Source organism: Balaenoptera ricei, chromosome 13 (genome assembly GCF_028023285.1).
Source record: "Balaenoptera ricei isolate mBalRic1 chromosome 13, mBalRic1.hap2, whole genome shotgun sequence".
NCBI lineage: Eukaryota > Metazoa > Chordata > Mammalia > Artiodactyla > Balaenopteridae > Balaenoptera > Balaenoptera ricei.
Genome location: NC_082651.1, coordinates 62,976,735 through 62,995,648, shown reverse-complemented (window position 1 = coordinate 62,995,648; position 18,914 = coordinate 62,976,735). Strand labels below are relative to the sequence as shown.

General features: G+C 38.9%; 1 protein-coding gene across 1 annotated transcript in view; it reads right to left on the bottom strand.

Annotated features, from left to right (window-relative positions):
• Positions 1 to 14,335, bottom strand: part of FBXO11 (F-box protein 11) — a 100,276-nt gene extending 85,941 nt beyond the window's left edge. Inside the window, exon 1 of the mRNA XM_059943387.1 lies at positions 13,412 to 14,335. Coding sequence (XP_059799370.1) covers positions 13,412 to 13,649 — 238 coding nt within the window. The 5' untranslated portion in view covers positions 13,650 to 14,335. The remainder of the gene's footprint in view (positions 1 to 13,411) is intronic.
• Between the last annotated feature and the right edge of the window lie 4,579 nt (positions 14,336 to 18,914).

Genomic DNA, 18,914 nt, shown 5'->3' with positions numbered 1-18,914 from the left:
CCTTATATTTAAGTCTTTAAGCCATTCTGAGTTTATTTTTGTGTATGATACGAGGGAGTGTTCTAACTTCACTGATTTACATGCAGCTGTCCAGTTTTCCCAACACCACTTTCTGAACAGACTGTCTTTTCTCCACTGTATATTCTTGCCCCCTTTGTTGAAGATTGACTGTAGGTATGTGGGTTTATTTCTGGGCTCTCTATTCTGTTCCACTGATCCATATGTCTGTTTTTGTGCCAAAGCCACTCTGTTTTGATTACTGTAGCTTTGTAGTATCATCTGATGTCTGGGAGAGTTATGCCTCCAGCTTTGTTCTTTTTCCTCAGGATTGTTTTGGCAATTCTGGGTCCCTTTACAGTTCCATATAAATTTTAGGATTATTTGTTCTAGTTCTGTGAAAAAAGTCATGGGTAATTTGATAGGGATCACATTAAATCTGTAGAGTGCTTTGGGAAGTAGGGCCATTTTAACAAAATTCATTCTTCCAATTGGAGAGCATGAGATATCTTTCCATTTCTTTGAATCATTTTCAATTCCTGTATCAATGTTACATAGTTCTCAGCATAGAAGTTTTTCACCTCCTTGATCAGGTTTATTCCTAATTTTTTTTTTTTTGATGTAATTTTAAAAGTGACTGTTTTTTTACTTTCTCTGAAAGTTCTTAATTTGCCCTTTAGCTTATTACTCTTTAGAATAACACTTAAGTTTTTCTAATAGACATTACCTTTTTTTCAACCATTCCAACATCGCTATGATACAACTTCATGTGTTTACATGCACACACACACTTTAGGATGATTCATTCAACTACAGACCAAATCACTTTCTGCTATAGTTACTTCTGGCTCAACATTTCTAAGCTACTGCTCATTTTTTGGTTATTTCTACAAAGATTAAAGCACATTTGTTTGTTCATTTTTTCTTAACAGACTATTCAAAGTAATTTGAGTTCTATTTTTGGTTTTTCAAGTACTCAACCTCATCACATTTTAAAAAATTATCAATGAATATGCTCGGTTATGTGAACAAATTTGAGTCCAGGAAAGGAAGGTGAAGAGAAAAAGAAACAACCATTTAGTAAATATCTATTTGCAAATGTCTAGCACTATCTTTACAAGTTATAGCTTCCATATAATACAACTTAAGGTTCCCCCAACTGTCACAACATCAGTATGACTGCTTCATAAAAGAATAAAATGTTTTATTTAAACCTGGCTCTACTGTTCTTGTTCCCTCTTCAGCTACCAAGTCACTACTTCAGAAAAACACTTTAAATATATCTGTAATCAGCTCTTCATAAAACTATGTTGATCACTATCTAGAATCTACATTTAATGACTGATTTGCCCTAAACCATATTAATAGCCCCTACTTAAAAAAAAAAAAACAAAAAAGCCAAACAGTTCACCTCATTCAATGAAAGTTTTAGTGTATTTTGTAAGAGGAAAATGCTTGTTTTCTCCTGGTTTGGGTTTATAAAGATAATCAGAAGAATAGTCAGGTGAGTGTGAGATAAGTTAATTCCCAATCTAATTACTAAATTTAACTTCAAAGGCCCCTATTTTTTGAAAGACATTGCCAGGTTCTTATTTATTCCCAAACACATTAGATCCCACAGTCCAAAACTTCTTAGAATATAATATCTTAGAAAGGGAGGAATGTGGCTTTTTAAAAAACTAATAATGATGAAATAATTTCCCTTAGCAATCCCTGTTTGAACTTAATAAACTGATAGCCATTAATTTCTTCAGAGCTAACACCAGTTTTACGAAAAGAAAATAGTCCCCCCGTATAAAATTATCAAATAGACATGAATCCATACCACCAGAGTACAGAGGAAGTAGCCATCTGTTGTGAACAATAATAAATCTATTTTCCCCTAATTACCCAGTTCGTTTGCACACTAAATTTCCATCTTCCATCATTCAGCCAGGCATGTAATTAAAATATTATTTGTATGTATTTACTACCATAATCTACAGTCAGAAACTTATCCTGGGAAGACAGTATCACTGGCTCAAAGTTCCAAATATCAAATTTTGCTTTTGATTCTGAATTCCTGATCATCAGTTATCCTCATTTCCTATATATGAAATTAGCCAATTACTATCCTAAAGTTATAATGAATACAAAACCCAAAAATGTCCATAAATTAATAAGTACTTAAAACACACTTACAGCATTGACAAATGTAGAGTTTTAAGCTTTTATTCATATTTAAAATGACCCACGTGGGGACTATGTCATCAAACCAAGCAGAATGAGTTCACATCACAATCAGAACTATTAAATTCTTTAAAATAAATACAAACCTCCCTCCTTCCATATTCCATATACAGTCTTCGAAAAACAAAGAATTATAGAAAGAATTTAAAAAATCATCTCACCTCCACCATCCTAAGACACTACTGTTAACATTTTACCAAAAAATTTTAGACACTTCACAATATCAAGAGTGCCTATTCCCAGTTTCACTGTGTGTATGTGTGTGTTACCAAAGTATGTCTGTGATTGGTATGTGAACTTTACAGACCCTGGACAAATTCACTACATCCAGATCTCCCAGCTCAGTTTTTCAGCTTTAAAGACTTCAGCTAAGAGGTTCTCAAACCAAGTAACTCAGAAATAGAGAACAGGTTCCCCATGAGATGTGGCAATAGAGATACTAAGACAGAATCAGAAAAATCTATGAAAGCATCCTGAGAGTTACGACTACTAGGTATGTGGGATTACAGATGCTATGAAGAACCCGAAAGTGTTGTTTTATTTCTGCAGTTGAGCTTAAATTCTAACAACATTATCTAACTTTAACCTACTCTCAGTTTCTGCATATACCGGTGAAACAATGAATGTAATGAAGAAGGACGAATACTATGAAAACAAGATGAATGACCCCAACTCTGTGGGTAATTTCCTTCACTAGGCACATGTTTCTTTCTCAGTTACGTAGAAACGCTATAACTTGGCTTAATGTTTGAGCTGCAACAACTTTCTAAGTGTGGCACAAAGGTAATTCAACGAATGATTAAAGGGTAAAACATATACCGAAGAGTAGGGAGTCATAACAAAACTTCATCTTAATAGCATTTAACTGAAAACTCTCTAAGAGAGTATGGTCTCGGCAAACAGTCTAAAGATAAGGTTACAAAGATAAGGTTACAAATGAAACTCCAGATACACACACTTACACACACACACACACACATATATTCATTCTTAAAAAAATATGTACCAGAAGACAATGAAAATAATACCAACATGCTTATTTCAAGTCATCTTGATCTCAAATGTTATTTATATTCAGTCTCTAGCTCAACTTTAAGTTCCATCAAGGCAAGAAATATATCTGTATAGTAATACCCAAATTCAGACCTCACTTATTTATACTGGTAACTCAAATGATACAGAGTTTCAGACCATCTCAAAAGTCAGCTTATTTAAAATCTCCTAATTTAGAAATGAGATCAAGAAACAACTGCAGAAAAAAGAATAAGCCACTTTGAAAAAGCTCAGGCTCCTTATCCCTCCCAAACTTAACAAGCAACATTTACTGACTGTGGCTATGGTTAAAAATAATTTTAAAAAAACGTAAAGGAAGGTGACAGTCCTCTCCACACTGCTTGTTGTAGACAAGAAAGAACAACTGTTAGTACTAACACTGGACTGTTAAGTGCTGAAAGAGCAGACATGAAATAATGAAATCTTACTCCTTTGGTATCTGAGGCTACTGTATCATCAGTTTCAAGCAAGTAGTTCTTTAAGAACAGAGCCCATCTGTCATTCTCAGGGGATACTTGTATCATAGGGTATACAAGCTTATAAATCACTAGCACTTCAGCACAAGCTTTCACTTGAGAAAGAACTTATCCATGATGCTGGCAGAGGTACTTTTACACCTTCTTCCTATATGAAAGGAGCGAAGAGATGTAGACAAGGACTAAAAAACAATTCTGAGAGCAAAATGTGCCCCAATTTTTCTGTGAAAGTTTTATAATTTATAAATAACCTGAATGTAAGATAACAAAGGATAATTAATATATGCAGAAAAACAAGAAATAAAATGAAACTGACCAAACAATAGCAAAATATTTTCACAGGAGTTAAAAGGATAAGTTTAAAAAAGCAGTAAGAAACAGGGTTCCAAACAAAAAAGGACAAACAAAAATATGGCAGTAGCAAAAAGAAACAACAGTTTTTGGACTTAAGACTCAGAATTACATATTAAGGTCCACAGTAGTTTTAAAAATCCCTGAATATAAAAAAGATTTCCCCTCTCCTCAAAATAACCCTACCTATGATCTCTGGGGAAAATTAAAGCATATTAAGTTGATGGGTAAACTGCCTAACACTGGACTGTTAAAGGATACATAAGTGGAAATATCAAAAAATTTAAGAAAAACACTAATATTTGAAATAAAATAGTTTCAACAACATAATTATAAGAGGCCATATTCATATCTGTCTTAAAGCTGTTTTATCTTCCATTTTTTGCAAAGTAAATGGAAGTTTTGCCCTTGGAAAAGATAAGCAGTGGCATATGTTGAGGTATAAAAGGGAACGTGTATATGTGCTCATGAAGATAAATATAAAATGCTCATAGCAGCACTATTCCTGACAGCCAAATACAGAAATAACTCTATATCCATCAGTTGTAGAATGGATAAATTGTAGTTTATTCATACAATGTAATCTTATTCAGCAACAAGAATGAACTATTGCTACAAGCAACAACATGGATGAAACTGACATACAAATATTAAGCAAAATAAGTCAAACAAACAGGAATACATACTAGATGATTACATTCTTTTTTTTGTATTTTATTTTATTATTTTTTTAAACATCTTCATTGGAGTATAACTGCTTTACCATGGTGTGTTAGTTTCTGCTTTATAACAAAATGAATCAGCTATACATAGACTTATATTAGATGATTATATTTAAAGTTCAAAAACAGGTAAAACTAATTCAACCAGTTAGAAAGATAGGGTTGGGGGTAGTGACTGGGAAGGCACTGGCGGGGGTGGGGGATACTTCTGGGATGCTGGTAGTATTTTATTTCTTGATCTAGGTATTACTGATTACACAGATATGTTCACTTTGTGAAAAGTCATCAAGCTGTACATCAGTGATTTGTGTGCACTTGTATACTTTCACCAAAACCTTAAGTTGGAAAAAACTAATAGGGTCTTCCCTGGTGGTCCAGTGGTAAAGAATCTGCCATACAATGCAGGGGACGTGGGTTTGATCCCTGGTCAGGGAACTAAGAGCCCACGTGCCCTGGGGCAACTAAGCCCGTGCGCCACAACTACTGAGCTCGCACGCCTCAACTAGAGAGCCTGCATGCCGAAAACTACAGAGCCCATGCACCCTGAAGCCTAGGCGCAACAACTAGAGAGAGAAAACCCACACGCTACAACTAGAGAAAGAAGCCCGCGTGCTGCAACTAAAGATCCCGCGTGCCTCAAAGAAGATCCCGCGTGCTGCAACTAAGACCCAATGCAGCCAAAAATAAATAAATAAATCTTAAAAAAAACTAATAAAAATTATTTCTACAATTTAAATAACTATATGTAGTTATATATATATAGTACATACACATATAGATATATAAAGTTACATATAAACGGTTTCTAATCAAATGACCATTGTTAATGTAAATGACCCATACATACTGTCACTTGTACCTGCTCAAATTCTTTCTCTTCTCTCCAAACCATCAACTCAAAATTACTCTTTTGGGGGGAAGAAAAAGTGAAACTTTAAGACAAATTTTAGGTTCAGAAGTAGTAGATTAGGAAAAATAAATATGTAAGGTAAGTGATTCTTGCAAAAATCTTCCACTCTCCCCCTCCTCTGATGGGCTCATTTGGCCTCTGAGGGAGCACTCCTACCCAAAAAGTCTTTCTCCAAATTGCTTATTTCTCCTACTTTTACTGAGCTTAAAATATGAAAATTTGACCAAATAATCAGTTTCTTAAAATGCAAATACATTTCAAAGGATTACAAAGATACCAGTCATTCGCACACAACTGTGAATTAGTTCTGTGTCTACATTTTTAAATTGAGGCATAGTTGATGTACAGTATTATATAAGTTTCAGGTGTACAACATAGTGATTCAAAGTTGTGTGTCTACTTTTAACAAATAACTGTAAACAAGAAATTTCTTCTATATAACGAAGGAAAATGAGCAATTCCACAATTTCTTTTATAATACAATTGGTTTGCCAAAAATACTAGATTTCAAAATATAGTATCTTCACCCATCCCCATTTATTTTAAACAAGTCTTCTTTGATCTTCTCTGCCATGATACAAACTTGAGTGACTCCTACTTACCATTGTTGAATTCTACTCATTTCTAATTTTCCGTAAAGCCTGTAATTTTTTTCTTTTTTCAAAAAAGTAGATCAATTACTAATGACATATATATACACACCAACCCTCAAAACTATAACAGGTGACTATGCCTTTCCTTTTCCCCACTCCCTTCCTCCTAAGTGTTAAGAGTCTCATAAAGCCATGCGTTCTTACGCATACATATGTATGTATGTATACACATATATACACACATTATATATATATTTATATACTATGGATGCAAGATACAAAATCAATACTTGAGTGCAAAAAGAATTCTCATATCTAAACCCAAGTAGAGTCAGTAAACCAGTAAAGGCTAAACTCATGCAAGTCAGTTATCAACACATGGTACTAAAGAAACCAATGCCAAAGGTTGAATCCACATAGTATCCAGTTAATTCCACACAAACTTGCAGCAGTCAAAGATTCTGACACAACCCAACTCAACCATCTGAGTGCTGAGTGTACACCACGGGAAAACTGTGAAACTAAGATTATCACTGTTACCAGAAAAATAATTTTAAAGCACAGTTTCTTACTCCATTTCTATCACTAGAATTATTTCTAAGTTTTGAGAAAAGAGAAAAGTAGGCTCTCTTCACAAAAAAGATGAATGGCACCTCATCTCTAATGATATGTAAAAGTATACATTAATGTTTTTTGGATTTTTTGGGGTTTTTTTTGGCCACACCACACAGTATGCGGAACTTCCCGGACCAGGGATCGAACCCGTGCCCCCTGCCCTGGAAGTGCAGAGTCTTAACCACTGGACCACCAGGAAAGTCCCATTAATGCTTTTTAAGGTTTAGCCACCAGTTGAGAGAATGATGTTTTCTCCTTTTTTGAACACAGTCATACAATCTTCCATCTGTTAGAAGGGCAGAACATTTGACAACTAGATTTTTAAAAATTGGGAGAATAAACAACTACCTTAAATGATTTGCATTTGCTTTTAACTATGCTATCTTATTTGGGGTGTTTTAAAATAAAAAAATACACAGCACATTCATTTTCAAAGTAAAGTAAATATTTTCAATATTTGCCTTCAATTAAATTATGTAAAGGAAGTCACTTAGTTTCATTTTTCTATTTTCTAAGGATTAAGTTTAAGCACATTTTTTGTGTTAACTAAACTTATATAAAAACCCAAAGCTATGCATGTAAAGACACCAAGCTATGGTAAAAAAAGGATATTTAGTCTACAAACCTGTCAAAATTCCTACTGAAATCTAATTTAACTCACATTTTTTTCCTTCCTGAAACAGTCCAGTCTATAACTATGAACTAAAAAATGACTTAACACCCTTTATTCATAACTTATGAGTAATTCAAGGGAAATCTACCCTTCTTTGCACAATGAGTGCTTAGTGATCTCATCAACAAACTGGAAAAACATGTGGGCCAATCAGTGCAATCTCATCTGGAGACAAATCTACATGAGGTAAAATTATGATCAGAAAGCTACTCAGAAAACGTGAAACCAAATGATTTAACAATCATTGGCATTGGACTGCTGTATCTGCCTCCAACAGGAAAGATGGGATAGGACAGGGGACTGATGTGCTGCAAGGGCTAGGTTATTCCTTTCTGTAAAAGTGATGGAGATATTCTGCCAAATGTCTTTCAGTATCTTCCCTTGTTTATGGAAAGATTAGGTGATATAAATCAATTTTGAAATTCTTCTCTGCTACTTATCAAGCATATTCACTGCTATGTTAACAGCCATCGTATAGAATTGCTAAGAGGAATAGTATATAAGGAAAGTGTCTGGCACAGACTCTAGTACGTAAGAAGAAACAGAGTCAATGTTTATTATTATTCCAAATACCCATTTCTTCCATTTTCTTATTCTTTTTTCAAAGAATATTTCAATTCATTAGATATAAGATTAGTGATTTATAATTGCAAATCAGTTTGAGGTTATACCACATCACCCAGACTGAATTTTGGGATATGACGGAAACTCTTTAGCAACTCATATATATTTTATCTCTTAGGTTTAGTTTTATAAATGGCTGCTTCAATTCCTTACTATTATTTTTAATATTTAAAAGAGCTGCCATTTATTGAGCATCTACCATATGCTAGGTACTTTACTATCTCTTATCTTTACCATTACGTTAAGACAAGTGTTACCGTCCCTATTTTAAAGATAATAAAGTAAGGCTCAGAGAGGTTACATAGTTTGCCCCATGTCAAATAGCACACTAGTGGTATAGCTAGGATTAGAACCCACATCTAGCTAGCTCTAGCTCTGAGCTCTAGCCATCATACTACCCCCAACTGTCTCATCCCTTATATTTTGCTTCTTTATAATTTTATTTTCAGAGGGTAACAACTGCAATTTGGGGGTACCTTGCTTACAACCTCACATATTAACCAGAGTTCTCTGAAAGACAAGAATGTAATTTAAATGACTGATAAATTTGAGAAATGGAAGGTCTAAAACAGAGTAACCCTTCAGAGACCAATGGGACAAGATAGATACAAAATAAGAGTAACTTGTTAGCAATAAAAGAGGGAACAATAAGAGACCTCAAGTTGAAATAACTCATTACTATAGATTGTTTATTTTCAAAATTAAAACAAATAGAAAAAAAAAAGACTGAGAAAATACTCACTAGCCTTGAATTCTGCCAAATTTAAGTTCAAGGGTCCTCACTAACTGGGTCTTTCTTGCCTTACCTGGTAGGTCTCCAAGCTGGTTGGCCTTTCCTCGGGTTTGCCAGAATTTCCAGTAATGAAAGAGACAAACAGTATAGGGACAACCCTTAGGCCTTATCAGCAAAACTCTAACAACAGTATTGTCACTATCCCATTTCTATTCCTCAAATAATTTCTAAGTGTTGAGAAACAGGCCACACACACACATGCACAACGCATACAGACACAGTTGAGTGGCATCTCTCTTCTCAGGCCATGTAAATATTTTGAAGGTTTAGCCACAAGATGGGAGAGCAGTGACCCACAGTACATAATTCCTAAAAGAGGAAAAATCAGCTTCCTTGTCCAGAACTCTTCTATCTAAAAAGGTTGCAGAAGTTCCTTATTCTGTAAGCAGTAGGAAGAACCCGAAGGTAAAATATAATGGGCTAAAACCCCACAGAAAAGTATAATTAGCATGCATGAATAGAACACTAAGGAGTTTCCTGACTGCTGCATATAATAGATATGTAGCTACATCAGAAATATTTCATGTAATACTATATATACTGAACTACTTTAAAAGTTCACTTAAAAAAAAACCAAACAACTATAATTCCAGGATAATAGGTGAGATTTTAATCCCACAAATATAGGATTAAAGAGACTGATTACATTTTTACTCTATATAATTATTTCAGACTAGAAGTTAATAGCAAGATCCACTAATATATTGTATTCATTGAATTCCTTCAACTATAAATGATCACAGTTAAAATTTCAGCACTTCAATCTTATGAATTTCCCAATAACTAGAAAATTACACTTATTTTCCAAAACTTCCATATCAAGATTTTCAGAAGTCAAATTTCATCTTTTACTAAAACATAATAAATGAGAAATTAATAGCAGACATAATAATCAATCAATAGACTGATTCCAGGTAGGAAAATTTGGTAGCTGAAGGCAGGTGTAGGAAAGGGACTTTTGAATTTTAAATCACGTGCATTTAACACCTATTCAAAGTAATCAATTTTAACAACGAGAAACTGAAAATGCTCAGAATACATAGCACTTCTGCAGACTTGTAAGCTTTCCTCATACATACTTCTAAAAAAAGACTACCAAATAGATTTCAAGATAAATTCAGCAGAACAAGTTGCAAAAACTAAATCCTTTTAGGATTTTAAAAGAAAACAAATATATAAAATCCAACCCCACACTACTTTCAGTTTCACTGAATCTGCAATATATTATCAAAGGGTCCCTGTGTGGAACACAAATTATTTTCTACCAGCTTAAAGTGGTATGTGAAATCCTAAACTCAGGATTTTAAATTAACAGCCTAAAAATGCTCATGATTTGTATTCCTTCTTTAGACAGTGGACCATTTCGGGTAAAATAAATGAAGAAAGCATTCCATGAAACACGGAGACTGATTATTTCTCAATGTGGGGTGTAAGAAAATCTCCCCCAAGAAAGGCTTTGAAAGTCCTCATAAGATTTCACTCCATAAGGCTGTTTCTTTCTTCTTTAAACATTGGCCATTACAAACATTCAAATACAAAGGAGGTGTCAAGGAAGTTTTTAGACTAATCAACATGAGGGCAAAGAAGCACTAAAAACCAGTTCTGACAGAATTTTTGCTTGAAAAAAAACACTATCCTATAACTTTTATTACTATAAAAGCCTTAAGTCCACCCTTTACATTAAATAAGTGATTCTTTTATATAGATTGAATTAACTTAAGTTGCCTTGAAACACTCTCACTTCAATTCCCTACTTGGAAAGCTGTCTGACCCACTATTATGTAACTCTATCCAAGACTCTAATGCAAGAGTTACATATCCATTAAAAGTTAGTAAAAAGTAAAACATGCGCACGCACAACATTAGCTGTAGTTCCTTCATTACCTTGTCAAAATTATGAAACCCAGAATATTTTCAAACAAACAAAGAACCTTTCCTATTTAAACCAGAAATAGTGACACTTTGCATACTCCATAAAACTGTTAAAATGAAAAGCATTCTTCTTGGCTAGGTTCTGATCATTATGAGAACTGTACATTTAAAATATAATCAAAACGCCAATTTTCAAAGAATGACATATCTTTTACATAAAACTAGCAAAATCTTTTTTATTTTAGTCTTTTAATTCATCTTAATGTTTCATTCATTTTGAGGCCATTTATTTGCCCTCCAAAAGACCCATAGCATTTTCCCTGAAGGCTAATCAGCAAGTTCTTTCCCCCTCTGTGCCAACATAGAATCTCCAGAACAGTTCCTACCAGCAGCAGCAAAGTAACAACCCTACAGTGAATATGATTTACCATTTGGTTGGGTACATACTGAAATTCTAATTCATGAACATCTTAGTTTATGGATATCAATGAAAAGAAAAATGACACTCCGGCATGTGACTGCCAACTACCCAGTCACTTTACTTCAAAAGGAAATAGACTTTAGTAGCTAATAATTTCAAACAAATGAAGAAAAGTGACCAAGATATAAGGACCTCAACTAAGTTTGAAAATACACACAAATCGTGAAAAGGAAATTCAGAATTAACATTTAAAAATACACAATGAGACTAAGTTTGGCTGAAAGGATCTGATCCACTGTTAATGTAATTAACAAATCAGTACATCTTGGAAAAGCTTACTTCTAGCAATAGAATCCTTATTATGATTTCAATCCAGTGTCATTGTTTTCTCAAAAAATAATTAGTCAACTCTATTACATATAGTACCAATTCTGGAAGGAGACTTGAATATTATTTGAATGGAACACAGGAGAACCCTGATATGCAAATGTAAAAGGAAATGTTGAAACTACAAATATTTTTAATTTACAAAAAATTTGTAAATGTATCCAAGAATCATTAAAACACATTAACAATAATGTTGCACAAGACCTCTAACTGGCTTGAAACATCACATTCTTTCAAGCAACATATAGAAAACTGCTTTCACAAGGACTATCTGTAGCAGTGACTAGTGAAAACCCTTTAAACTATTTTTCAGATTATCATCTCCCTCTTTCATTTGTTAAGTATTTTGATCAAGTACAACAATAAAACAATTTTTAAGAAAAGAATGTATAATTTTAAAAAGGCATTTAATCTTAATTCCCTTAATCAAAGGAGGTGTGACAACCAACGCACGTAAAATTAACCTTAATCCGCCAACGAAAACACGCAAAATGTCTCCTAACAATTCCCCTCCTCCTTAAAACAACCGTATACATAAATATGGTACTGACCTCCACCCCCACTGAGAGCAGCTAATAAAGAGAATAGTTGCATTTGGAGACCAAGGTGCAACACCCCACCTCCTGCACCTCCCCAAATAACCACATCTTCAAAGTAGAACTGAACATTATTTTTGCTAAAGCAAGAATCCAACCCTCCGGAGCCTCAGCCCTTAGACAATGGTGGTTACCAGACAGAGCTGCACAGTTGAGTCCAAATGACACATTTCACTAGGCCTTGGACACAACACACACACACACACACACACACACACACACACACGCACACACACTCTCTCTCCCAAGGGGCCAGTTCTAAGGAAGGGGCGTTCAAATCCCACTGGGAGATGGAGGGGTAGCACAGTGGCCTGGGGGTACGCCGGGGGGGGGGGACAGGAGAGAGGGGTGTAGATAGAGCGGAAGGGTAACTGCACTGCACGCGAGGGAGGGGGCTGGAAATGGCCGATGGATTCTACATTTACTTAAAGGTCTTGATTTAACGGGTCCTTCCCGGGGGTTCTGTAACTAAAGCCAAACTGCGCAGCAAACATCGTGGGGTTGGGAGAAGAGAAGCTGCTCCCCCTACCCCGTGACTTAGGGAGGGGGGCGGGGGAAACAAGTTCCCCGGCCAACACCACCGACCACTCCGAGTCCCCCTCTCCCCTCCTCCACAGGAAGGGGGAGGCTAACAGAGAAAAGGGGGAAAAACAAGTTCCCCAGCCAGCCCCAACCACCCGATCACTCGCAGCCGCTCCCCCCACCTCCTATTAGAAACGGGAGACCAAACCGTGGAAGACTGCCGAGAAGGGGGAAATCCCACCCTTCGCTCTTCCCCCACCCACCAACAGACTCCTGCGGGGTCCCTGAGCGGGCCGAGAAGCCAGAAGGATGGGTGGGGGGAGAGGGTGCCGAGCCCCCGAAACCAAACAAAGCGCGGCCTGAGCCAGAGCCCGGGAGAGTCGAGAAGCCGCGGCTTTTCCTGCCGGCCGGGGCCCAAACCGGGCTGACACTGCGGCACCGGGGGACCCGCCTCCGCTCACCCTCCGTCTCCCACCCCTGGGCGCACAGGCCGCCCCCGCCCCGGCTTCCCTTCCCGCGGGTCCCGGTCGGCCAGGCGCCCGACCCGGCGGGCGGCGGGGAGGGAACGTGGCCTTACCCCGCTCGCCGGCGTTGTTCCGCTCCTGGGGCAGCGGTGGAGGCGGCGGTGGCGGCGGCGGAGGCTGCTGCTGCTGCTGCTGCGGCGGCGGCGGAGGCTGCTGCTGCGGCGGCTGCTGCTGGGGCGGCTGCGGCGGCGGCTGCTGCGGGGGTTGCTGCTGCTGCTGCTGCTGTTGCTGCACCGGGCGCGGCCGCGACACTCGCCTGGGTCTCCGGTTGGCGGCTCGGACGGAGTTCATTTGCCGGGCTGAGGTGGCGGCGTCGGCGGAGGGACACACACACGCACACGCACCGCGAGCTCCGGGGCAGGAGAAGGGGGTGGGGAGAGGGGGGAGGAAGGAAAAGGGGTGAGAGGAAGGGGAGATGGTAAGGGCGGAGGAGCGAGCGAGACCCCGAGTCAAGAGAAAGGCCCGCGGAGACAGACAGAGACCGAGCGAGGCCCTGCGGGCGGGCCTGACGCACGGGGAAGGCCGAAGCCGCCGGGCGGGGCGGCGGCGAGGGACGGAGACAGAAAGACGGGCAAAGCGAGAGAAAGAAAGAAAGGGCGTCCGCCCGCCTGGGGATCCCGAGGCGAAGCGCGGCGTCGGCGGCTGAGGAGACAGACCCCGGTCCCGCCGACTCCCGAGCGGCGTCTCCGTCGGCGGGGGGAGTGGGCGGGCGGGTGAGGAAGGGAGAAGGAGGAGAAGAGAGGGAGAGAAGGGAGGGAGGGAGCAGGGGGCGCCCGGCTCTTTTTTTTTTTCTCTCTTCCTCCCCCCCACACCCCCTGAAAGAGATTTCTGAGAGGAATTTTTTCTCTCTTTCTTCGGCCTCTTCTCTCTCCTCCCCCCCTTCTCTCCTCGGCGAAGGGGAAATGAGTGTGAAGGGAGGAGATAGGGGAAAAAAGAGGCGTCGTCGTAACTCCTCCTTAAAGGAGCCTTTCCTTCTCTTCCTCAGCCCCGTCGCCGTTGCTTCTGCTGCTGCTCCGTGGCAGGAGGAGCCATTGACACCGCCGGAGCCGCCACTCGCCCAGTCGGTCCCTCCCCGCCGCGGGGCTGGCTAGGGGCGCGGGGGAGGGCCGCGGGGCGTCGGGGGAGGGGCGAATGGGCGGGGAAGTAGAGGGGCGGGGATTCCGGCAAAGCAGCCAATGGAAGGCGCTCATACAACCTTCGGGCCAATGGGGCCTCTGCTCTTATCGCCAAGTCCCTTCCTTCAACGCCCTGTTTCCTCTCTCGGGTTTCCTCCCTCCCCAGCCAAGGAGGGGGGAAGGAGGAGAGGGGGAGTGTGGTGGGGCGGGTGATAATGGGGAGGTATCAGGGCATATAATAGAGCGGGGGTTGGGTGAAGAGAGCGCTAGTGCGTAGCGATGATTCTGGGAGAGGAGGTGCTCGGAGGAAAGGGCGGGGGCTGCTGATGTAATGGGGAGAAGTGATTAATCCTTCGGTTCGCCGTTTCAACCTCGGCCCCCCCGCCCCCCGCTCGATTTTTTAAAGCGGAAAAAAGAAGTAGAGCGAGGTAGCCAATCTTTGTAACTTGGGTTTTTTGTGGTAGGTAGGTCCAAAGTCTGAGCTGTAGGGAGCGCTAGAGATTCTGTGCCCTTTAGTCAAGCTTGAGGGTATTTGCAAACCTTGGAGATCCACTTTACCGAGCTTGGAGCTTGGTAACCGAAGTTTGGAGTCGGTTCCTAATCGTAGTCTAAGAGGAGTCACCCAAATCTTGAAAAGGTTTTGGTCAATAGGCAATAGACCTTTGGTCAATTTACTTTGGAGACGTGGTCTATATAATGTTTGGGGAAATAATATGTGAGAAAAGGAGAGAAGTAAATGTGTTGAGGTTGTGTTTGCTTTTTTTTTTAGATCTCACAAACTCAGAAAAAGAAGAAACCCCAAGGGGAATTATCTTTTGTATCTGTATCTGGTCCCCTCAGCATAATCTCTCCCCAAGGAAAACGTGTTTTTATTCCCTAGCTGCTGTTGTGATGACTGAAAAAGTATCCTTTCTTAATTCTCTCCGCTCTCTTTTGTTTATCACTTTATGGAAATGATAAAACCGGCAGTTTACTGATTCTCTGATTTTTGGGTGATTTCTTTCTCTTTTGAGTTTGATCAGTTGCTGTCTTAGGTTTGAGATGGATGGCTAAGTGGTTACAAAGTACGATAAGGGAAGTAAGGGTGAGGGGGAAAGTGTGTATTTTGGGAGTGAGGAGAGGGGCAGGGAAAGCCAGTATTATTGTGTAGGGTGTTTGAGTTCCGAATTTGATATGTGCCTCTACGCAAAATACTTTACCTTTCTAGGTATCAGGGTCCCCTCACCTTTTAATAAGAATTTACTTTGGATTACATAATCCTGTTTTCAATTTTTTTAAATTCTGTAATTTTGAGATGAGCTCTCTTTGGTCCTGAAAATGGAGAAACTTAGATCTAAGTTTCCTTCTCAAGAAAAAGTTTGAGGAGGGAGACTTAGAAAACAACTGAAGAACTGCAGATTTTTATGGTTGTTAGCAAGGTGCAAATGGGTAAAATTTTAGATTTGGTTCAAATAACTGTAGGGGAAGAAAGGAAAATTACATGCTATCATACATATTATAAGTGGATCCATAATTCTGATTTTTTCTACAAATTTACTTTTTTTTCAGAAAGCATTTAGTAGTTCCTTATGTGTATCCATTGCTATGTAAGGTGCTATGGGAGATAGCAAAAAGTAAAATAAAATAAAATAAAATGCAAAATTTGGGGCATAGTTTGTATTTTGGTATGGCAGAGGTGATTTAGTTAATTCAGATGTACAAAGAAAACATAGCTTATTTTCTGTAATTTTTATCCTTCTTGAGTCCCCACATTGTCTCTTTTCTTTTATAGGTAGATGCTGAATCTTACAGATTTTATTTCCCCACCTCCCTCCCATTCCAGGATATATATGGGAGTTGAGGATGCTGTATAAGGTATACATAGATGGAGTGTCTTTCACATCTTCGGCATCCTAGATTTCTAAGTTTATTATGACAGTTCTCAGGCATGTGGCAGTAGGATGCCTTATTTTAACAAAACCAGTACATTATGACAATTTTCTGATAGGTGGAAGTAAAGTGTCATGATAAAGGGAGTGCCTTTTTCTAATTCACACAGTAACTAGTGGGCTGGTAGAAGCCTGAGGGATGGGAAAGCTGACATGACATCAGGGAAAGGCCCTGAGCCATGCATGCCAGTCCTTGTGTCGTCCTTTGGTATGGAGTGTCTGGTATAGTCTGAAAGCAGAACTGTTAGCCTCAGAGATAAAACTGCTCATTTTGATTTTGTCCTTTTGAGAAGTTGTGCTGCTTCCTTTATTGAAGTCCACACTGAACCATTTGCCTTATACACTGCAACCTCTGTACTGACCCCAGGCCTCTGCAGGTCCATTGATCCTCATGATGCTATTCCGTCTTCTCACTGAGACATATGGGAACTTCTGGATTCCCAGAATATCCCACGTAGGCCTTGATGAGCCAGGAGCTTTGCTTCAGGCTCATCTGTTGAGCCACCTCCCTCCACCAATGTTGCATTATCCTCCCTATGTCGTGTTGAACATCCATCCCATAAGCTGAAAGCAGAGTTCCTGGAAGACTCAGCCTCTCACAGACATGCCCGGAGAAGCAAACCACTATCCCCATTTTTCTTGGATTACCCTATGTCTATAATATGTGAATACTTCAACTATATGCCTCCAATTCTAGTTTTCACGCTGAGAAGGGACAGGTAGTAAGCACACCGGATCTGATTACCTTTTTCTGTCCCCCTTTCTTCTTTCCATCATTTTTTAGGGCTACAAGAGATGGATTTTTCTAACCCAACATTGTAAATCAACTATATTTCAATAAAAACGTTTTTAAAAAGAGGTGGATTTTTATTCTTGTATGACAAGAGCTTTCCTTATGTACCATATCCTCTTCATTCTTGTGATGGCATCTGCTCTGCTCCCTTTTTCAGAGCCGCGATAGCTGATGGAGTGCAACAGAGAAGCTAGTTTAACAATAGTGGAATATCTATTGGGAGATATTAAATATCCTATCCCCATATCACTGGTTCCTACATATTTTTAGTTTATCTTACAGGATTAAATGTTAGAGACTTCTTTGTGAAAAAGTGTTCAAAGCCGTCTTAACTTAAAATTGTGGAACTTGGGAGTTGTTAGAATGGGCCTTGGAGATCATTTAATTCTCATTTTTGTATTTGATAGATTAGGAAACAAATTCAAAGAAATGAGGTGACAGAACCAAATCCCATAACTACTTGGTGGCAAAGTTAATACCTGCCAGTCTAGTGCCCTTTCCATTCACAGATATTATAGACTCTTAATTCTTCCAGTGAAAACCTAAAATATTCCGGATGGTTTTAGCCATCGCCAGGTCCACCTGTGTTAGCAGATAATCCTGTCAATTAGCTGCCACAGAAGTTATGTGTGAGAGAGAAAACAGGAGAAAAACTTAAAGGGGATTTTTATTTGGGGTAGGAGTCTTCCAGAATGATTTCAATATACACTTAGCATAATTTCAGAGGACTAAACTCCCTCAGGGTTTGCTCTCTCTTCAAGAATATTTGTGTTTGTTTTTTCTCAACTAATTACTGGTGCTTAACAGGTTAGTGTACTTAAAATTATTTGTTTATAAAACCTATCATAATAGGAGTGTGGAAAAAATAAGCCCTTTCATCATTTTAATAACTGGCAGGTGATATTTACTGTGATTTTTAAACGATAATTTTTACCATTTCAAAGATTCAGCTTCCCTTTTCTCTGTCATTCTGTCATCTAGTCCTAAGCCATCAGCACTCAGTCAGTTACATAAGACACCTGAAAACTGCTCACTCCTTTTATGTCATTTAGGAAATTAGTCTGATCTGAATACGGTTTTCCTGGAGGAATAACCAGCTGTTTAAAATATCCTTGTTAGAGTATGAATGACTTATCTCACTAAGCTGCAAAAATTCATTCTTTAGTACATGCTCAGATAATATTTTATCAGGAAGTGAAAATTAACTTGGAACTAAGGATTTAAATGTAATGTATATGTGGGAAAACCTGGTAAGCATGCAATCAAATGATCCTCATAATAGAGGTTATCTTTAAAAAAAATTATAGAATCTAACTTTAATACCTTTCCCTGTGGAAAAATAGAGACATAGCCCTATTAAAAATTAATTATGTTCAAGATTTAGGATGGGCTGTGATAGACTGTTGTAAATCTTTATTTTTGCCTTTTAAAAGGAGAACCCAGTTTCGAAGCATTGAGAGATGACTAGGCCAAACAATAAAAGGGTGTTGTATTATGAAAGGACTGGTAAGTGACTGAAGGGTGGGCAGATATGAGTGAAAGACCGTGACGGGGCTCTGCCACTTACTGGCTGTCTGACCTTGGGCAAATTACTTAACCTCTCTGTGCTTCAGTTTCTACATCTGTAAAATCGGTGTGATAATAGTCCTCATTTCATGGAATTGTTGTGAGAATTATGAGATGCTTAGAACAGTGCTTGGTGTGTAGTAGGAGCTCAGTA